Here is a 22,711-nt window from a genome sequence, read left to right on the forward strand (position 1 = left end):
GGTTTTCCTAGCAAGACTTGTTCAGAGGAGGTTTGCCATGGCCTTCCCTTGAGGCTGAGAGAGTGTGCCTTGCCTCATTTGTACTATCCATATAAAATGAATCCATATAAAAAGGTGGGAGCACATGTTGGTGGGGTCTTCAGGCTTTGAGAAATGACTCCCCTGAAGCAAAACCGGCTTAAATAAATTTGCTATTTCTCTTGTACTTCTGGGTCCCTCTGGTCGGATCTCCTGAAACAACACTGTAATGATGTACTATAACTTAAAAGTTAGAATGGTCCAAGGCATCGTATACCCCATCAACATGTATGGAAGTGAGAGTAGTGAAGAAAGCGGATAGGAAGAGAAGCCATTCATTGGCGATGTGGTGCTGGAGGAGATTGCTGATGATCAAAAGGACAAACAGATGGGTCCCAGAAGAAGATCAAGCCTGAACTCTCCCTGGAAGCCAAGATGGCAGAACTGAGGCTGTCGTACTTCCTTCATGAGAAGGAAGGCTCACTGGAAAAGAAATAAATGCTGGGAAAGGTGGAGGGAAGCAGAAAGAGTGGAAGAGCACATACAGGGGATGCATCCACACTGGAGAAATAACCCGGTTTGGCACCGCTTTAACTTGTCTGGCTCAAGGCTATAGCATTCTGGGAGTTGGAGTTTGTTGTGAGGCCCAGAGCGGAGCTCTTAAAGCGGTGCCAAACCAGGTTATTTCTCCAGTGTAAATGAAGCCATAGTCAGGGAGGTCATGGTCCTGGGCTTACAAGACTTGAGCAGAGAGGCAGAGGACAGTGGGGCTTGGAGGCATCCCATTCGCAGGGTAGCCATGAGCTGAGGTCAACCTGAAGGCAGCTAACACCAAATAACATAAAGACAGCACACCTGAAGATGCGTGTTCTACTTTACAGAAGACTTAATCTGCATGACTATAGGCTTGATTTTAATGAACCCTAACAGATACCTTTGGGCCCAAACAGACAGGCCAAAATAAAGCTGCTTTGGGTCACTTTGGAGGTATGCTGTTTAAATGACACATGCATCTTAAGAGTCCAAAAGCCATGCTCCAGTCCTAAGGACTGGAGGGCAGTCAAATCATGCTGAGAAACCCATGTGATAGCTTTGCCTTAAGAATCGCTGAAAGGTGGAAACAACTGGAAGGTACACAACCACCTTAAATAGCAAAGGGACCCCTGCAGTATGAGACTTCCAGGAGAAGCAATTCTTCCAGGGTTGGGAAGCAGAAAAGGGGCAGCCTACAGCGTCACAACAACAACAGCAACAGCAAGTACATTTCTCTACCGTAAGCCAATTGCCCCCAACAAGCTGGGTACTCATTTTAGTACAAAAGGATACCAACACAACAGGAGGCTTACACAGTAACTGGTCAAATATAGGATGAAAAAAGCAAGAAATAGATATATCACTAAGTACAATGTTTATGAATAAAGGAATGCTACAACAATTTTAAACCAATTGAATGATTCTAAATAAACATGAAATGATGGTGAAATTGATATAGGAGAATAACAAATGTAAATAAAGAGTTCAACCAAAAAAAAAAAAACCACCTTGCAAGGATATAAGGTGCTATGACCAATTCTTCTGTTTACTCCAGTGACTTCATAACAGTCAATTGGGTGAATATCCCAGTAATGTTAATTCAATAAGAAGCCCGGCAATGCTGGCAGTGTCCTAGAGAACCAAGATAAGCCACCTTGCGAAGATTACACTTCCAAACTGTTGGTAATCAAGGTAGCAGTATATAACTGGTAGAGGAAGCACTGGTAGCATTGATGCAAGTAGCATTGATACTAACACTGGAAGCAGATGGCTACCTCCAGAGTTTTGAGGCCTTTTCAACTTAATCGTCTTCTTCAGTAATGTTGTAAACATTTAAATTCCGAATTACAATTTGTTATTCTCCTATATCAATTTCATCATCATAGCATATTTCTTGCTTTTTCTCTCTCCTATTTTTGACCACCTACAAAAGGATTCCAGGCTGAGTTGACCCTGAGCCTTTGGCTGGTATTGAACTCACAACCTTGTGGTTTATGAGCGAGTGGCTGCCATACAGATATTTAAACACTGTGCCATCAGGGCTCTTCAACAACAACCACCTTAGGTAGAGTATAAGCTACTCCACAACTGCATGTAAGATTCTATTACTAGCTTTATCTACTAAACGGGGAGAGGAGTGGGAGAAAATCATCCTCCACTGTAGTAGGATCGCCAGCCGTACATCATTTAGTGCATTCCAACACACACAAATTAAAAGCAACAGTATTCTCCAAAAGAAAAATTCCATAGGAAAAAAAGTGTAATAATTTTATTAGGCTAACTCAAAAGTCTGTACAGGTTTTATTTAGTCTCCAGAACTTGTCATTGGGCAAAATGTTAAACTAAGCAAGCAGGGAATGTTTGACTTTTGTCACAATTTTAAGGTGAAAAGTAAGTGGCTGTGGTCACAAAACTAAGGCCCCATACAGACAGGGCAAAATAAAGCTGCTTTGAGTCAATTTGGAGGTATGCTGTTTAAATGATGCATGCATCCTAAGAGGCCAGAAGCCATGCCAAAGTCATGATCCTGTCCTAAGGAAAGGAGCGCAGCTTTGGCGCAGCTTCCGGACTCTTAGGACACATGCATCATTGAAACAGCATACCTCCAAAGTGACCTGAAGCAGCTTTATTTTGACCTGTCTGTATGGGGCCTAAGTTTTCTTTCCATGGGTTACTAAAGGGGGAAGGGAGAGTTGATAATTCAGGTTTTTAACAATATAAAATCCAGCTGCTGTCAAAACAGTCTGTGTCCTTAGGCAAAACTTACAGGCTCTTGCTGGGCGATTATGCTGAAGTATAACCACAAGCCTCTGTGACCAAAATGTCACTGCATGTCAAAACCACATTGATTCAAAAAGATGGAAAAATAGAAGTAAGGTGAGGATGGACATACTGCATATTTGTAATGGTATTTCAAGTTGTCATCTGCGAATTCACACAAATGTGTGCACAGGCACAGAACAAACCCATTCGTGTGATTCGCAGAGACCACAAAGAAGAATGTTTTTGCCTTCTGGTCATTTTGAAGTACAGTTCCCACTATCACTACAGACACTGCAGGGTGGGGTTGATGTGAGTTGTAGTACAAAACTACTGCACAGGTAAGGATTTCCCAACCTTTTGCTAATTACAATCCAGTTTCATTATCAGTGTAACTGTGGGAGCTCTCACAGGAGAAGAAGTATGCTGGGAATTCTGAATAGTAAACTGATGATGTTGCCTACTTTAGCAAAACAAAACACTAAGTGTGAATTCTCCTGAATTCAGAGTTTGCAAGCAGGTTCTATTTTAAAGGAAATGCTGCCCACACACTGTCATTAAGCTCTTCCTAAGGAGCAAAACTAATGAAGGCTTTTCCAAGCTGGAATGGAAAACCATATAATTATGAATGAACTGAAACTCCTGGCTTGTTACCTTCCAGAACAAACAGGGCTGGGGAACGAGGCTTCCAAGATCTTAACTTTGAATATCCTCAGATTCATAAATTATAACCTAATTTCTATCCAGCAGGCATTCTTGTCCACAGCTGCATCTCTGTCCACAGCTGCATTTTTTGTTTCTCTCCTTCCTCATCAACAAAACACCAGCATTCCTTTTAGTTTGGTCACTATCACTCTGTATCAAAACAAGCCAAATGGTCACTAAAACTGAAAATAAGTATCCTGAGTCTTTATAAGGGAAGTACAGAAACACCTAAAATCTATAAAACAGTGATATTATTCAGTCGAATAAAGGTGGATTTTAGCAACAGCAATAGCAAGTACATTTCTATACCGAACTAGCACACCCTGCCAAAGCGGTTTACAATGTGTCAGTCAACTGCCCCCAACAAGCTGAGTATTGGTGTTTGGACGGTATTGTACTTTGCTATATAAGGCCAACATGGTTACCCCTGAATACATAATAAGGAAGACAGTCCACTACATATAGATATTGGACAAAAGAAGATCCAGACTCCCAATTGAGGCATACATACGTCAGTTAACAAAGCCTCTTTACTTTTAACTAATACTTGAAGCCACTGACAAGTAGAATATTCAGTACCAAGTTAGCTGGACCTCTTGCCTAACTTAGATTACTTTTTTTGTTTTTACAAATCAGAATACTCAATATCTATTTAAAGCATAATTTCTGGGGATGGTCCTTAGTCTCATCAGCTCCTTCTGCCACACTCCTCTAAAGCAGTGGTTCCCAACTTTTAGTCCTCCATTTGTTTTGGACTTCAGCTCCCAGAAGCCCTAGCCAACTTGGCCAACAGTCAGGAGACATAAGAGCTGAAGTCCAAATCATAGAGGACCAAAGGTTGGGAACTACTGCTCTAAGGGGAAAGCATGGATTGCATTATTAAAATCGGAGTGCCAGAAGAGATGTCCCTACACACTTTCACCCACAGTGCATCTTTATGTAAATTTCAGATGTAGCCTCTTTTGAGGAGCATCTCAGCTAGTAAGTGGGGATCATGGAGCCTTTCAGATATTGTTGGACTAGGCCAAAATGGCTAGGACTGACCAGAAATTGAGTCTAACAGGTGGAATGCCACAAGTTTCCCCACCCCTGCTGTAACAGATTTAGGCCAGGCTAGTATACAGGAGAAAGAATTAGCAGAAGACTTTGATATATATTTTAAAAGTAAAGCTTATTTTAATAGACTGTTGAAGCACAGGTAATAAACCAGTGCTGCTCTCTTCCAGATCATGGCGTTAGTAACAACCCACTCACCATCCACAGCAGTTGGACAATAAGAAACAGGCATTCTCCCCCAACTGCCCCATGCCACGTCCTCTGAAAGAGCATGCATGCTCTTAGGCAGTCGAACATAACTGTGGAATGTTAAGGCCATTGCAGCTGAGGGTTGAGAATCCCACCACAGAGAATATAAGGCTGGGGGAGAGATTTTATAACTCAGCCGCCATAACCAAACCAGAGGAGATGATGTGTCCTTAATCATAGGCTATTTCATTGCCAGGGGGTTGGGATGGCAGGGAGATGAATGCTTAACAGTTGTACGGATATCAATTTGTGTAAAGATTGGAGCAGAGGAACACTTTCCCCTCTTCTCTGCAAGGGAGAGAAGAGACCATTCCGAGTCTAAAATGCTTCAGAACCAGATGAAGCAATGAGGGTGAATCTGTTTCGGACAGCAACACGTGGAGTGTTTTTACAGAGCCACACTGCTGAGATGCCCAAGTATCTTTCCTCCCAAGCATCAGGAAGGATGGCAAGGACAATAGACACTTGCCATGTTTATCCTTCATGGGCTAAGAGGATTTGTTACGTAAAGAAGACATTCTTAGCCTGAATATGTCTGCCATGACAAGAATCTTATTTTTCACTATAAATAGGGACAAGAATGAGCTATTAAAGGGTGTGGGAGAGAACTATACCTTGCTTCTCTGGTCAAGCAATCTACTGCTTCAGGGCTGAAAAAGCCATCCTTGCTTGCTCAGAAGGATAGAAAAAGAAAATACAAGCAAGAAAAAGATTTAAATATTCTATGGTGGGATGGGATAGTAGGAGAAGAGAAAAAATAGCATAGCCCTCTGGATAGGGCAAAAGGCACAGGCTACTTCAGCCTCATGAGCCCAAGAGATGTGGTTCCCTCCCTGCCATATAGGAAGAAAGGTACCTATTAAATGTTAGGTGCTGGAGACTAGCATATTAGTATGTTTTTTGTTTTAAAAAGAAGTGGGATAGGGCTTCTGTTCACACCTTTTGAGTCTCAAAAGTGAGGCCAATTATATAGGTTAAGGAAAGAGTTGCCAGATCCTGGTCCCACTACACACACCCATTGGATCATGTCTCATTTGGGATGGAGGGGTGGGTGGGAGCAAAACCCTTCACAGCGTAATCCCAAATGATATTGCACTCCAGTCAGGGTGGCCCACTCCATGCCAGCAGCCACAGCAAAGGTCACAATGGGCAAGCATGGGTCCCTTCTGTGCCAGGCCCTATGTGGGTGATGTGCTGGCTACAACAGAGAACAAGGAGAGTCCAGTGTCCAACACAGCTCTGAGGAGTGGGGATGGGGATGGGAATTTGAGCCACCTCTGCTGTCAGGCCAGGAATACCACAAAGATGATGAAGAAAACAATAAGGATAAGGAAAATCTTCACCATCAGCCACCGGTTGGAGGAGACAGACTGGAAGTACTTCAGAATCTCTGTGTGTGCACCTTCCACGTTAAGCTGAGTGTCTTCCACATTGGCATCAATTCTGTGGGTGGGAAAAAAGAAGGACAGATGAAGCACACAGAAGTAGTGTTTGCCTCAGCATAAGAATGCCTGCAGGAATTTTACACATAACCAAAATATACACTTTTGGCTTGCAATGGTTATTTTCTGTCTACAGCTGCCACATGGGAGAAAAATTAGAAACATTCTTACCTGTGATAATGTTCAATTCCTGTAGGGAAAATGAACATCCTGAGATGGCTTATTCGTACCTCTTGCCCAGATAGGCAGGAATGATACAGACCTTTGAAAAGCACTCTGTTTTTTAGCTGTACTGTTTTTTTAAATGTCTGTAAGCCAGCTTGAATTCCATGCTAGAGAAAAGGTGGGATAGAAATTAAATAGATAACAACTAGCTGTGACCTAGTACTGAAACTGAGAGGCATTCAGACTTGAACCAGTCAAAGGTGGGAACTTGCAACAATTTAGTGATCCCCCATTTTGGATTATCACTGCCACTTGGGATCATTTTTACCAATTCTTTTGCCCAAAGGAAAGAGGTCTGTCCAAAAGAGAGACACTAGTGGGAAGCCCTGGAGACAGAGAAGCTTCATGAACTTTGAAACATCAAGTTTCCGCCTCTTTTAAACATGGTTTCTGCTTTCCTATAATCAGTTTCAAAGCACTTTGTCCACCTTGGGTATGAATTAGAGGGGAGGTGAAGAGAAACAGTGGCATCCCTAAAGAGTAGGATCTGTAATTTAGACATCACATTTACTCACTGCAGTTACTAGTGAGAAAGGAAATATGAGAACATTATCTTTCATGGTTGGTGGGGTACAAAAATCCAGGTCCCTGCCTCACTTTCAGTTGTTGCATTGCCAAGGTCTGAAATGAGTGCTGTTTGAGAATAAGGTCTTAGTTGTACAGGATCCCAGCATAAGGGCTGTGGCATGGATTGAGCCTGCTGTCTTCCTTTCCTGGGCTGACAATCATCCAAAATGCTGGAACAGTTTCCTCCCTTTTGGCCTTTATGGAGCTGGCAGCAGGGCTGTGGCTACTGTCTCATCATTATCCCTGGCCTCCTAACAGGCTGAGCATCTGAGGTGCAAAGATGCTGCAGAAGAGAGGAATTTTTCCTCACCAGCCTGGACTTCCTCACTGACTTTGCTTCTTGTCTGGTCCATGACTCAAACAAGCAAAGAGACAAGACTTTGCATACAACTGTGTTAGCCTCCTTGGCCCATGAGGAAAGGCCCACAGTGATTAAAAAGCCCCACACGTGAGAGAAAAATTCCCATTTGGGACAGTCTTACTAAGGAATAGGAGGAAGGTAGAGAGCCTTATTTTGTTGTCAGAAGAGAGATCGTGCAAAGAGGAGCAAGAGAAAAATGCAACTTATGAAGCAGGACTGAAGACTGAGCATAACAGGGATTGCTCTCACTAGAAGCTACTCCTGAGAGATTCCTGCCTATCACAGTGAGAGGAAGGAGCAATCCATCTCAGGATGTTCAGCCTTTCACTGCTGATGGACTGTATTTACTGCAGTCAGCTGTCCATATCCATGGATTTAATCATCCACAGCTTCAAAATATTCCAACCCCCCCCCCAAAAAAAAAAGCAAACCTTGATTTTGCCATTTTATGTAAGAGAGACCATTTTACTACATCACTGTATACAACTGGACTTTCACAAATTTTGGAATCGATGGGGGGGTGGTCCTGGAACCAAACCTCAGCAGACACCAAGGGCTCACTGTACGTTCATCACAAGCATTCTCTGAAACACTCATCACAATACAGTAAAACTGCTCCACTTAGACAACAATGAGAGTGTTTCTCCATTGGCCCTTCTTCCTTTACCTCTGGATGGTCTCCTCCTGCTCTTTGACCATGTGTGCCAGCTGCTGGAATATGGACCCCAACTCTACAATAGTAGATTCAATGTTCTGCATGGTGTCTGCCCGACTCTGGATATATGAATCCTGCAAAATGAAAAGAGAAATATGGCCATGGTTGCAGGTGAAGGATTCCACAAGTCCTCCCTCCAATCTCAAGTCATGCTTAAGATACTTCCTAGTTTCCAAAGAAGCATCCAACCTCTACAAACTTTAGACACAGCCTCCTCCCTTATCTGCCGTCCCAACCTTTGAAAAGGTAACTAACCAAACAGTCCAGAGGATCCAGCACATTAGGATGTATATAAAACCAAAGAAAGACCAAGTCATGCCAAAAACCAAACAGTTTATTTAAAATTAACAGGCCATGTTTTGGCCCAACAGCTACTCAGTATGCCTGCAAATTATATGAAATAAGTATGTATGATAAATGACAGAACAATATAGATTAAACACAAATTACCCTAAGGCCTCTACACACACAGTAAACAGTCTACATAGGTCTCTAGAGAGAGAGAGAGAGAAAATCTCTGCAGACTTTTAACTCCTAACAGCAATTTGTATTTAATCTGTATTATTCTTTCTTTCATGAGCTGACATATATAGTTAATTTTACCTGTTTTTCCATTTTATTTTGAAGCTCACAAGGAGGGCTGCAAAATATGTTTTGGATCAAAATGTGTTGGCTAAATTAAATGCTTCCGTTTTTGGCATTTTGAGACATCATGTCTGATTTTGCCTGTTAATGGATGCCTGGCTGTAGGCCATATTATTTTAAGTATGTTTAAAAATAAATCTTGACATAAATACACCAATACTGATAGGCAGTCAATTAAGCTCCTTTGTTTAGCTATAAAAAGTGTCATTTTATTCATTTGTTCTCCTTCCAAATCGTTTAAACTACAACAGGCTCAGACTTTAGAGAAAAAGAGATGTTTGCATTTGGGGAACCATGGCACTAACCCACTCCAAGCCCATTCGATACAAATCAAAATAAACCCCTAAAACAGTGATGTCCAAACTCTGGCCCTCCAGGTGTTTTGGACTTCAGCTCCCAGAATCCCAAACCACTGGCCAAGCCCTAAAAGAAAACCAGACAGTCTGTCCTATCTTTCTGTCCCCCTTGTTTCCAGTATAAATGGCTGTGATTCCCCACCCCAACGTACCTGTTCATTGATGAGTTGCAATTGCTGGCTGGTCCGGTTGTCCATGTCAATAGCCACATCTCCCGAATGCCGTGATTCATCCTGAAGCATAGTGGAGCCACCTGTAGAAGCAACCAGTGATGTCAAAGCCTAACACAGTTCCAATAGAGTAAAAGGGCTTGGCCTTTCCCATCTCCTCCCCTACCCACAAAATGTAACATTTCCCAATTGTGCGAAGGATTAGAGGGCTGCATGCACTCACTTAGGTTACTTGCAGAGAGGGGCATGGCAGAAATTGGCACACGGGAAAACTGCTCTCGACGGGTCTTCTGCTGCTTAAGGTTCTAAAGAAAAAGCAGAGAACAGGCAAAACACCTTGAGAAGGTATGGAAAGTAGGCAGGCAGGCAGACAAGACACTTATTAGGTGTTTTCAATGCTTCTGAATATGAATTGCATTTAATACAAGTGCAGGGGGGTGGGAATACTAGTATTTCCACCATGGAAACAGATTTCTAGATGAATTTGTTCCATCGTGGCTTTCATGTTCAAACAGAGCTTGGAAAAGTTACTTCTTAGAACTACAGTTGCAAGAATCCCTATTGGGATGGTCAGCGGCTTGCAGAAGCTGTAGTCAACAAGCTTTGTGTTCAATGTGCAATATAGGTACCTCCTTATAGATATAGGCAGCTGCCTCCAAGGCTCCAGCTTCTTGTGAAAATACTTATCAGTTAGCCTAGTTTTCCTACTATCCCAAAGTACCTGCATATTAACCAGTATCACTATTTATTGTTTTTTGCAGTATTGGACATTGGTGATCTAACTTTTCCAAAGATTCTGACTCTTATAAGAACTTTATACTGTGCTTCTATTTAGCTGAAAGACATGTGTACTGGCCCACTCTTTTCCAATGGGAAAAACATAATCAGCAATAGAATTGAAGGTGCACAATTTGCCAATCTCTTTATGCAATCTCAGTATAGGTTGATGCCAAGAGCTGCCTCACTGATACTCCAGGGAGCTCAATCTAGTATGTTCCTATAAGTGTCTTCTATACAGAAAAGTTGGAGAGAAAAGGATTAAGAGTGACTTACCTCTGTTCGCACCTCCAAAACAGATTTGAAGTCATTGGACATGGAGGCTAACTTGGACTGGAAAAAGAAAACAGAATAGGGAGAAAAGAAAAAATAGCAAGGAAGTCTAAGTCAGACTCTTCTGTCACTGTGTCAGAGAACACAGCTCAACCTTCTCACACCATCACTACTCCTCCCATCCCAATCTTTGGCTTTGCAGATGTCTTATCCTTCAGCCTGATCCCATCATAATTAATAAAGGATTATTGTAAATACTCATGCATAAGTCTAGAAATTTTAGTCAAAAAAAATTTAAACTCAAAAAAAGAACTTAGGGCCCATACAGACAGGCCAAAATAAAGCTGCTTCGGGTCACTTTGGAGGTATGCTGTTTAAACTATGCATGCATCCTAAGAGTCCAGAAGCCACGCTCCAGTCGACTGGAGCATGGCTTTTGCATGGCTTCTGGACTCTTAGGATGCATGCATCATTTAAACAGCGACCCGAAACAGTGTCATTTTGGCCTGTCTGTATGGGACCTTAGTTGGCTTACCTATGGGTCAAAGTATGTACCTCTTATTTAAAAAGGAGTCATCCCCTGGCAAAAGTCAAGAGTGTAATATTTCCTAGAAGCACTGACCCTTCTGTTTTCTCATCTATCTACCTTTAGGGTGAGTGCAAGCAGTTATGTCTGCTAGACTTTTGTAAGTTCTTTGGAATCGCTTTTCTTTGCCTCATCCTTTATATCACTTGTTGAATGCCCTGAAGTTTTACCCTTGATTTATCCATGGGTCATATAAAAATCCATAATTTTGGCCCCAAAACCTGCCCTCGACTTATACATGAGATCAATTTGCAGGTGTATATATGCTATATAAATTCTAGGCCAGCATATGAGAATTCTGCATAGGTAGCAGCTGAATTCTGCAAAGTGAATACCTTATGCACACTTGTACAATAAGCCTCTTGGCTTTCCCTGCCAAGCTCACATTTTCAAGTTAATAGTTTTCAAAATATTAGCTCAGGCCTGACCTGCAGCGATACAACCACAGTGTTTGAGTGTGTTTGTACATGTCTCCCGCTCTGGCTGCCTTTGGCCTTGACAAACTCTTGTAGTTGTGCGATTTGTTTGTTCAGGCTGTTGATATCCTGTTGGGAGAAAGAAACTGCTTGAGGAGCAGGAACACAGGATGCCAAAAGATCATAGAATCATAGAGTTGGAAGAGACCACTAGGGCCATCCAGTCCAACCCCCTGCCATGCAGGAAAGATGCTAGACAGAGAAACTGGAAACAGTCTGTGGAGTATTTTAAAATAAACAGATTTGACATACTGAAGTGGAAGGCGGCTTGGAAGATGCAAATGACCCAGACAGCAATAGCAACACCTTACTGCCCTTTGGCAGCCCCCATCCTCACTTGCTATGTTTCCCAATTCACATCTTAAGTTTTTCGATACAGCGCAAGAGAAGAGGAAGATGGGCAAAGGAAGCAAAAAATACAGATGACTCCATTACTGCAATTTTGCTCATTGCTTCAAATAGAGTCCCTTACCTGCTTCACAATATAGGTTAGCTCCTCTATCTCCACTGCCTTGTCATCAAATAGTGATTTCCGCTTGGCCACTGAGGATGTAAAAAGTCAGACCGTTAGCCATTAATCCTTCTTTAATGTTTCTTCGTAACTGCTCCAAACCCTACTCTCTCTTTTCACTCCCAATTTTCATATTAGGACTGGAAATGCTCCAAGAGAGGGCATTTCTGCTTTAAAAAAACCCTGAACACTACTCACTTTAAAACAGTTTTGGCAACTGGCCAAACTTCTTGGCCAACATGAAACATCACTACAGCAGTGTTCCCTTATGGTAGGCAGCAATCTGAGAAACAGTGGCTTTCAGGAAATGCTAAGGCACTAGGGAAGGTTTGCTCTCAACCATGGACTTTTTTTCAACCCTACACACAGTATCCACAGACAGCAAGTAGATATCAAAGATACAGTCGTGTTAGTCTATAGAATCAGTACGTAGAGAGATCTCTGAGACTAACTGAAAGAAAGAAATTGGCAGCATGAGCTTTTGTAGACTTCAGTCTACTTCCTCAGATGCATTTGGACCATCTGAGGAAGTAGACTTTAGTCTAGGAAAGCTCATGCTACCAATTTCTTTCAATTAGTCTCAAAAGTGCTACAAGATCTCTCTACATACTACATCTAGATATATTTGTTACTCTGCCCCAACATCTCTCTAGCTTTTCACTGACATCAAATGACATTAAAGATGCCATAATCACATACTTTTGGTGCCTTTTCCCATTGCCATCTGCCCCTCATCCACATTCCAAATACTCACAGATTGTTAGCTTCTCTAGCTTGGCAAAGGTGTTGCTGAGGTCCTTCCCAATGCGCCTGCGAATCACAAGGATTTGGCAAATCAACCACAATAAAAATAAAATACTGCTCACTACCTGTCTTATGTCATTTATTTGTTTGTTTGTTTGTTTGTCATCACTGGAGCTCTGGATGCCAAATTATAAGAATCCAGTTAATCTGAAAATGCATTTGCCTTTGCTAAACAGTGGAAAGGGGAATGGTTTATGAAGTGACTGACCCCTGTATCCCAGCATGGGCAACCATACCCACTCTGAAACACACAAAAAATGTTCTAGGAGAGAACTGTAAACTGCCCCCAAAAGGTGGGTGAGATATGATTTGCCACTTGAATATAATTCCCATCTCGGCCTGTTTTAGGCATTACATGCCCCTTTTTTCTAGAAACAGGAAATGACTAGCTGGTCCCTCCCATTTTTAAAATAATCTCTAGAGTGCCCTAAATTATATTTACATGGCAAATTGCACTCCCAAGCAGCTTCTAGAAGGTGCAATTTGCTTTAGGGGTAAAAATAATCAGGTTAGGGGTGCTGCAATGCAAAATAGGGTATCTCTTTGCCCATAGACTGTATAGTGCCTACGTATTCCTCCAAAGATCCTAACACTGAGTATTTTCAATAGGACTCCCCCACAAGATAACGTGTTTTGCCCATTTGGGGACACAGTATGAAAGTCTAAGTATTGAGATATACAGTGGTGCCCCGGGATACGAATTGATCGCGTTACGAAATTTCCGGGATACGAAAAAGTTACATTGGAAAAAACTGTTCCGGGTTACGATATTTTTTTCGGGTTACGAATTTTTTTTCGGCGCGAAATTCAAACCGCAAAGCGTGGCTAGCGGCTTTCCAGCGCTAACGGAAAGCCTTTTCGGGTTGCGAAATTACTCGGGTTACGAACGGAGCGGCGGAACGAATTAATTTCGTAACCCGAGGGACTACTGTACTCTGGAATGCAGTATTCCTGAGTTTCATCTTACATCAATAATTAGAATAAAATACATTGTGTAGCATATTCCTGCTTATGTATTGTGTAGCATACTCCTGACCACTAGCCATGATGACTGCAGCTGGAAGTTGCAGTTGAAGGACATCTGAAGGGCTACACTAGACTGCAACAAATGCAAGCCAGGGCATAAAAACTAGAATCATGGTCTTTGGAAATACATCATATCAGAGAACCAACAGTGCGCCATCCTCTAATATACAGTTCTAATATCTGCTGTATTTCCTTTCTCAACAAAACTTATCTCCTGACCGAAGCCTCTGGATAAGGCTGGTAAACCTCTGTTGCTTCAAATGTTTTGGACTACAATTCTTTACCCTTGGTCATGACAGCTAGAGATTATGGGTGCGAAAGTCCAATGCATATGAAAGGCCAATGATTCCCTACTCAGCAATAAACCAGCCCTCTCCAACCTAACATCTCCAGATGTTTTCGGCTATGACATTAATAATCCCTGACTGGCTATATCACCATAGCCAAAACATCTAGATTAAAGGAAGCTATTCTAGAGTTCTTTTGTTCTCATATCTTTTCTCAGCTGTCTGTTCTAGGCACTAATCATCTCACCATGAAGGATCAGAAACCTAGCCAGAAATAAGCATGGCAGGAGACAATTCAAAAACAGAGGCCACTTCAGCTCTCCCACAGCGGCATGCCCTTTATAGTTTCTTTTGCTGGAATGGTCCTTGTGAGGAAAACAAATTAATTTTGACTTACTTGGCCATCACAGTGAATTCACTTCTCTGACGTACAGCACTCAGCACTGGTTTGTTGAGCTGAAGGCCATTCTGAAAATGAGAAGATATATAAAGACAATTGCTGCAGACCATAACTAATAGAAAAAGAAAAGCCATACCTGTTGGAATGGGCTGATAAACCAGGATAAGGGTTACATTCACCCTACCTACCATCTATATCTTGCCCATTCTCCATAACTGTTCCTGTTACCACACACACACACACACACTGTATAATGTCACATCTTATTTAATCCAAAAACACTGCTCTGATTTTCTGAAGATGCCAGCCACAGATGCTGGCGAAACTTCAGGAATAAACTCTTCTAGAACATGGCCACGCAGCCTGAAAAACCCACAAAAAACTGTTCTGATAGTCTGAGAAGCTCTGCTTTAACCTATATTGCAGCCTATCTGATTTCAGAGATCAGTGTTTCTCCCCCTTCAAGTTCCAATTGGCTACAATTGTTTCTCTCTCAGAAACTTGCAAAGGACTGGTATTTGATGGTTTGCAGATCAGAAGTGGTCTATAGACAACCATTCTCCATATCAATGGCTTACAGCATACCTCATATGCATATCTTACATGACATGATTTACAACAGCCCCTGCCAAGCCCAGGCAGAAGTCCTAAACTGGTCCTAAAGTTAGATCAGACAACATCAGCTGCGTCCCATGTATACCTCATGAAAGGACAACTCACCTGTCGGCTTTGCAAAGATTTGCAGGCGGAGAGGAACTCCTGGGTGCGATCTTGACATGACATGGTGTCCCACTGGGGTGGGGATGGCACAGCTGGGGTTGTGGCAGTACTGACAGGTGCAACAAGCGGCGGCAGAACTTGTGTCTGGGAAGGTCCCAGGTAAACGCCTTGCTCAGTGTTTCTAGAGCCGTGACGTCTCCTTGTATACATGGAGGCTCATAACCTGGTGCTTAGTAAAGAAAGGAAAGAGAGCTATCAGCATGCAACGAGGGAAATGTAAGACTCCAGAAAGGCTTACCACTGCACAAAACACTTAAGTCAGTGACAAGGGGCCCACTAGTTGTTGTTGAACTGTAATTCCCATTAGCTTTGGCCAGCATAGCCAGTAGTGAGGGACGATGTGAGTTGTGAATCAACAACATCTGAAGGGCCATACTTTCCCCAGCAATAAATGAAATATCCCTTTCTATTATGGACTTTAGAAATACCATCTTATTCTTCCTCAACCAGACCCACTTGAAAGGAGAGTGTTATGGAAATAAAATGGAGAGGTGAGCAATTTATGTATGATTCCTTATGTTCAACAGGGAAAAGTGGGATATAAATGCAATACAAACACAGCAGTGTTGCCCCAAGACACTGTGCTGGCTTAAGCAGAGCCCAAGCAATACTGCCAGTATCCTGCTACAACCATCATACACCAGTTCCCTGCCTTTATCTACCCCAGTGTGGGCAAAGGACTATGGTGGGTGTGACTTGCAGTAAATCAACAAAGTTTTCTGATCCCATTTTTTTAAATTAACAGCTGCAATAAAATGACCTCTTCTGTCTCAAATATACTGCTGCTATAAAGAAAACTTAGGGCAACTAGGAACACATGTCTGTGCAAAAGAGCACTATTTACTCAAATTAAAATTACAGTACTAGGCTGAGAATTCTCTCAAGTCCAAGTGTGTACCGTATTTTTTGCACCAGGCTCTGCTTGACGGATCTTGGGATGCTCAAAGCACAAACCTGAAGTGTGTCTATTTTGAAATATGCTTAATATTCACAGTACTGAGTGAAGTCGAAGGCTTTCATGGCCGGCATCCATAGTTTTTTTGTTTGTTTGTTTGTGGGTATTTCAGGCTATGTGGCTGTGTTCTAGAAAAGTTTATTCCTGACGTTTTGCCAGCATCTGTGACGGGCATCTTTAGAGAAACTCTTCTGGAACATGGCCACATAGCTTGAAAAAAAATCATTAAAACTATTCACATTACCGCCTGAGACAGATAAGACCCACCCTGGAAAATAGGCCTCTTGGCTCAAAAGCTACCTATCTGCTGAGATCTCAGAAACATGATAGAACCAAGCTTAAAGGGTATTTAATCTTCTAAGTAAAACCCATTGCCCTAAAACGAGTGTACTCTCCTCAAGGATCAGCTTAAACCAAAGATATTCCTACGTCCCATTGCTTTCCTTCTGGATCCAAACAATATTATTCCTGTGTCCAGAGTTTGGAAATTCATTTTCGTCTGCTTTTGTTGTTAACTGCCCTCAAGTCAACATCGACTCATGGCAACCCTGTGGATGAGACATCTCCAAAACCCTTTGTCCTCCATTGATCTGCTTAAATCCAATAAATTCAGATCTGTGCTCTCCCTAATTGAGTCCATCCACCTAACATGTGGTCTTCCTCTTTTCCTACTGTCCTCCATCTTTCCTAGCATTATTGTCTTTTCCAATAAGTCATGCCTTCTCATGATGTGGCCAAAGTATGACAGCCTCAATTTGATCATCATGGCTCCCAGGGAAATTTCAGGCTTGGATCTTTTCAAGGATCCATCTGTCTGCCTTTTTGGCTATCCACAGTATTTCCAGGACTCTTCTCCAGCACCACATCTCAAATGAATCGATTTCTTTTTCTTCACTGTCCAGCTCTCACATCCACACATGGTGATGGGGAATACAACGGACTGGACAATTCTAACTTTAGTGCTCTGCTGTATATCTTTGCTATTTAGGTTCTTTTCTAATTCTTTCACAGCTACTCTTCCCATTCCTAGTCTTCTGATTTCTTGAGTGCAGTCTCCGTTCTGAACAATATTTGATCCAAGGTACGAGAACTTTAACAATTTCAGTTTCCTCACTGTCTAGATTAAATTTATGTAGATCCTCCATGGTCATTATTTCTGTTGTCTAATTTTTGTCAGACATACAGGTAACAACACTATGCTCTTACTTGTATGTTCAGCAGTAAGCCTGCCTTTGCAGTTTCTTATCTGACCTTCCTTAATAATTGTTCCAAGTCTGTGATGTTTTCAGCCATTAATATGGTGCTGTCCACATATCTTAGATTGTTGATATTCCTTCCTGCCATCTTCACTCCTTTTTCTGAGTCTACACTTGCTCTTTGTATGATACTTTCTGCAAACAAGTTGAACAGACAGGGTGATAGAATGCAGTCTTAGCTGACCCGTTTGCCAACTGAAAAACTGTTTCCAGGATTCTCCATATTCTGTTCTAACAGTAGCCTCTTGTCCCAAGTACAGATTTCTCATCAGGACTATCGCCCATGTCGTCGACAGCCATCCATTGCTTTTAATGGTCTATGCCAGTGATGGCAAACCTTTTAGAGACCGAGTGCCCAATCTGCAAACCAAAACCCACTTATTTATGGCAAAGTGCCGCGTCCCTCTGACTTTCCGCTAACAACCTCTGGCAAACTCTATGCTGGGCTGATGGCACACATGCCCACAGAGAGGGCTCTGAGTGCCACCTCTAGCATGCATGCCATAGGTTCGCCACCACTGGTATAATATGCAGTCAAATGGTTTGCTGTAGTCTATGAAGTACATGCTGGTTTCCCCCCCTATAATTTGTTGGTATATCCCATTAACTATCATATGTTTGCAATGTGGTCCCTGATGCCTCTTGGTTTCCTGAACCCTGCTTCTACCTCTGTGATTGCTCTCTCAAAGTACAATTATAGTATATGCTGCAGAATTCTACGCATTGTTTTATTTGTGTAGGAAATTCCATTAAGAAATACAATTACACTTGTCCCTCCACATTCACTGGGGTTAGGACCCCCGTGAATATGGAAAAACTATAAATAACAACAAGCACTATGCTTTTACCTGAGAGAACACCTCTCTAGGAATCCCTAAGCCCTCCAGTGCAATTCTGTGGCCAACATCTGCCAGACACTGACCACAGAATTGCGCTGGAGGGGCTACAAATGCCTAGTGGAATGTTCTCTCTAGGAATCTCTAGGTCCTTCTGTGCAACATTTGGTTAAAGTTGATCACAGAGTTGCACTGGAGGACCTAGATATTCCTAGAGAGAATATATTAATAAAATCTGTGAATAATCAAATCCACAAATGTGGAGGGATGAGTGTACACTAAAACTGAAACAAACATTGGGCTGCTGCCTGGATACAAAAGGGCTCTTCTTGGACGAGGAAACTAACAGGTGGCAATCATTTTTATTCCTTAGCAAGAGCTTTACAGTAGTGTAGGGTTGGACAATGCTAGCCCTCTAGATGTTTTGGAACTGTAGCTCCCATCAACCCTACCAGCTCAGTCAATATTGAGAGTTTATGGTGCCGGCAATCCAGAAACATCTGAAGGGTAACAAGTGCCTATCCCTGAAGTGGAAGAAAGTTTTCACCCTAAGTTACTGTTAGTTAAACCCATTCATCTCTGCAGACATAACCCTAGACTGGAGATCTGGAAAGTTCCATTCCAAGTCCTTAACAGACGGGGCTGGCCTTTTGGCTCACATTACTTTACAAAGTACTACATGTACTGATTGTATGATACAAAGATCTGGGGCGATTACATCTCACATCAACCTGAGAAACCAAGCATTTGGTCAAAACCAGTTAATAATTTCCACCACCCACCTTCATGAAAGTCAAGAAGTGGACAGAGGAGTTATTAAACTATGGCCCGATTTAAACAGGCACTATGAGCCCCCCCCCCGTCACGTGCGAGGGGCGGCGCTTTCAAATGCCCCTCACGGGGGCGTAAAAATGGCAGTGCCCTATACACATGGGTTCCGCGATTTTGACGTGATGGACACTTAGCATCTGCACATCCCGGCACTTCTGTGATGCCGCAAGTGTGCCACTGGCATCTTGCAGCATCACAACCGCGTCGCAAGAACCACCTGCTTTTTTGGGTTCTTTTTGCTCTACGACGGAGCTGCAGTTTGTCTGCTGAGGCTCCCTCACGGAGCAAACACGGGCGCCAGCAGAGCACCCTTTTTGGGCGCTCTGTACCGTGCCTTTCTTCCCTCAAAACAAAAGCAAAACAGAAGCTATTTAACTACTGAAGGATTGCAACATCTTTTGCCTTCAGAACCAACCTACCATCTCCACACACCTCTCCAACAAATGACAACAAGAGAACTCAAAAGATCTCCAGCTTTACTTTACTAAGGATATACACTTGTCCCTCCATATTCGCTAGGATTAGGGGCACAAGACTCCCATGAATGTGGAAAAACCGCAAATAACAAAAACACCATGTTTTAATCTGAGAGGACACCTCTCTAGGAATTTTTAGGTCCTCCAGTGAAACTCTGTGGTCAACGTCTGACACTGACCATAGAACTGTGCTGGAGGAGCTACAGAGACCTAGTAGACTGTAACGTTTAGTTAATGTTGGCCAAAGAGTTGCCCTGGAAGACCTAGAAATTCCTAGAGAGAAGATATTAATCAAATCCGTGAACAATCAAATCCGCAAATATGGAGGGAAGAGTGTTCAACAGACGCACCCAGCCCCAGTACAATCTCTCCAGATGACGTATGGCCACATCTGCAGCAAAACCACTGTTTTGAGCCATTAATCCTCCGTTTCAACCTACTGTCCAGGAGGAACCTCCTAAATGCCCTCCATTTTAAGCATACTGAGAAGCATACATTTATATTTTGTGAGGGCTTCTAGCTTTTATTTGGTCTTGTCCTTCATTTCGTGGTGCCTGGTTCTCCTTTGCAGTTAGGACACCTGTTTCACCCTTGATGCCCTCCTTTTCCAGGACACATCCTCCATTTCAACTGGCTGTCCAGGAGGAATATCAAAACATTCTCTATTCTGAGCATGACTAAGAACGATTAATTGATACTGCATGAGTGTTTCTAGCTTTTATGTGGTCCTCTCCTCCATTTTTGCAGCGTCTGGTCCTCCTTTGCGGTTAGGACACCTGTTTTCACCCTGGATGCCCTCCTTTTCCAGGTCATGTCCTCCATTTCAACCTGCTGTCCAGGAGGGAATATCAAAATGCTCTCCATTTTAAGCATACTGAAAAGCATATGTTTATATTTAAAGAGTGTTTTGAGCTTTTTATGTAATCCTGACTTCCATTTTCCTCTAATATCCTCCATTGAGATATACTAAAACAAATGACAGTACTTGCCCACAGGGAAACATTGGAGGATACATGCCCACAAGGATACCTAGGAGACCACTTCCCCATGGGGATACATAAGGCGATACTTGCCCATAGGGAAACATTGGAAGATACTTGCCCATAGAGAAACATGGGCAAGTATGGTTTCCCTATGTATTCCTATGGGCAAGTATCCTCCTATGTTTCCCTATGGGCAAGAATCATAAGAGTTGGAAGAGACTGCAAGGGCCATCCAGTCCAACCCTATTCTGCCATGCAGGAAATCTAAATCAAAGCATCCCTGACAGGTGGCCATCATGTTTCCCTATGGTAAGTATCCTCCTATGTATCCTTATGGGCAAGTAACCTACAATCTATCCCTATGGGCAAGTGTGGTTTCCTATGGGGCAAGTATTACCCCATGTTTCCCTGTGGACAAGCATACTCATCTTATCCCTATGGGCAAGTCTCCTCCCATGTTTCCCTATGGACAGTTAGGTTTCCCTATGGGCAAAGTAAGTTCCCCATGTCTCCCTATGGGCAAGTGTTCCCAATGTCTCCCTATGGGCAGTGTTCCCAATGTCTCCCTATGGGCAAGTGTTCCCCAATGTCTCCCTATGGGCCAAGGTTCCCAATGTCTCCCTATGGCAAGTGTTCCCCAATGTCCCCTATGGGCCAAGTGTTCCCCAATATGTCTCCCTATGGGCAAGTGTTCCCCAATGTCTCCTATGGCAAGTGTTCCCCAATGTCTGCTCATGGGCAAGTGTTTCCCCAATGTCTCCCTATTGGCAAGTGTCCCCAATGCTCCCTATGGAGCAATGTTCCCCAATGATCTCCCTATGGGCAAGTGTTCCCCAATGTCTCCCTTGGGGCAAGTGTTCCCCAATGTCTCCCTATGGGCAAGTGTTCCCCAATGTCTCCCTATGGGCAAGTGTTCCCCAATGTCTCCCTATGGGCCAGCCTTGTCCTTTGTTTTAGCGGGTCCCTCCTCGTCCTCCATTTTGTGGCGCCCCGTCCTCCTTGGCGGCGAGGAGGGCTCCCCGGGGGCCTGTGTGAGGCCCTGGCGGAAGCTGGAGGGCCCCCAGGAGACCGAGGGAGGCCCAGGGCCGACGGGGCCCGGAGAGAGTCTCAGGGGGCAGCGAGGGAACCCTTCCTCGGAGACCGGCCTCCGTCACTCACTCACCGTCGCAGCGCTCGACGCCGACCGACCGACTTCCCAGCCCCGGAATGGAAGGACCCAACAAGCCGAAAAAGGGGGCGGGGCTCGACGTCACTGCCACGTACCCTCAATGCAGACGTCATACGCACGACGGCGCGCCGCGTCACTGGCCGCGGGGGCGGGGCTTCTTTGGCTGAAGGCCTCCGCACAAGAGGAGGAGGAGGAGGAGGAGGAGGAAGCTGCGCTGTTGCCAGGCAACAGAGAGGCGCAGGCGCAGTAGGGACCAAAAGGAGAACTCGCTCTAAGAGCCCTGGCTCAAGATTATGGAATTCTGGGAGTTGGAGTATGTTGTGGGGCCCCACAACATACTCCAATTCCCAGAATTCCATAGCCTTGAGCCAGACAACAAGTGCCAAACCGGGTTATTTCTCCAATGCAGATGCAGCCCATGAAACCCACTGGTTGACCTTGGGCAAGTCACACTCTCTCAGCCTCAGAGGACGGCCAGAGCAAGCCCCCTCTGAGGAAACAGGCCCAGAAAACCCCAGCATAGGGTCGCCATAAGTCAGAAACAACTTGAAAGCACACAACAACAGCAACAACAACAACTTGGGCAAGTCACACACTCTCAGCCTCAGGGGATGGCCATGGCGAATCCCCCTCTGAAGAACTCTGCCAGGAAAACCCTGTAATAGGTTCGATTTAGGGTCACCATGGGCCAGAAATGACTTGGAGGCACACAACAACAACAACACATTTTGATGTGAGCCTGCCTCTTCTATGGAGCCACCATAAGTCAGGACCGACTTGAACACAGTTAACAACTTCAAGCTAAAGAGGCCACTTTTCAGGTGGTCCCCATATCCCCAGACTAAGGATCCATGGGTTGAGCCCCTATATTGGGAGAAAGGTGGGATATAAGAAAATAATAATCATAGATTCAACCATACACAGACTGAATATATTCCAATACTGATAGATAGATAGATAGATAGATAGATAGATAGATAGATA

General features: G+C 43.4%; 1 protein-coding gene across 2 annotated transcripts; it reads right to left on the reverse strand.

Annotated features, from left to right (window-relative positions):
- Window positions 1–4,045: 4,045 nt before the first annotated feature.
- Window positions 4,046–21,834, reverse strand: STX5 (syntaxin 5). 2 transcript variants are annotated; one of them, XM_042439545.1, is made up of 11 exons: window positions 21,722–21,834; window positions 15,163–15,391; window positions 14,440–14,510; window positions 12,680–12,735; window positions 11,887–11,957; window positions 11,367–11,483; window positions 10,356–10,412; window positions 9,526–9,607; window positions 9,285–9,385; window positions 8,084–8,205; window positions 4,046–6,264 (listed from the first exon to the last, which is right to left on the reverse strand). In XM_042439545.1, the coding sequence occupies exons 2-11, from the start codon at window positions 15,370–15,372 to the stop codon at window positions 6,105–6,107; spliced, it is 1,047 nt and encodes a 348-aa protein (XP_042295479.1). In that variant the 5' UTR covers window positions 15,373–15,391; window positions 21,722–21,834; the 3' UTR covers window positions 4,046–6,104. The 2 variants fall into 2 exon arrangements, with proteins under 2 accessions (XP_042295479.1, XP_042295480.1); XM_042439546.1 differs by having other exon boundaries at window positions 15,163–15,385; window positions 21,722–21,808.
- Between the last annotated feature and the right edge of the window lie 877 nt (window positions 21,835–22,711).

The sequence above is a fragment of the Sceloporus undulatus genome, chromosome 9 (assembly GCF_019175285.1).
Source record: "Sceloporus undulatus isolate JIND9_A2432 ecotype Alabama chromosome 9, SceUnd_v1.1, whole genome shotgun sequence".
Classification (NCBI taxonomy): Eukaryota; Metazoa; Chordata; class Lepidosauria; order Squamata; family Phrynosomatidae; genus Sceloporus; species Sceloporus undulatus.

Excerpts from the sequence above, each read along its gene's own strand:
- STX5 (XM_042439545.1), bottom strand. The coding sequence starts at position 15,372 with ATGTATACAAGGAGACGTCACGGCTCTAGAAACACTGAGCAAGGCGTT. Across the intron at positions 9,608-10,355 it reads TTTTGGAGGTGCGAACAGAG|AACCTTAAGCAGCAGAAGAC; the intron begins GTAAGTCACTCT and ends CTTTTTCTTTAG. Across the intron at positions 9,386-9,525 it reads CCTCTCTGCAAGTAACCTAA|GTGGCTCCACTATGCTTCAG; the intron begins GTGAGTGCATGC and ends TTGCTTCTACAG.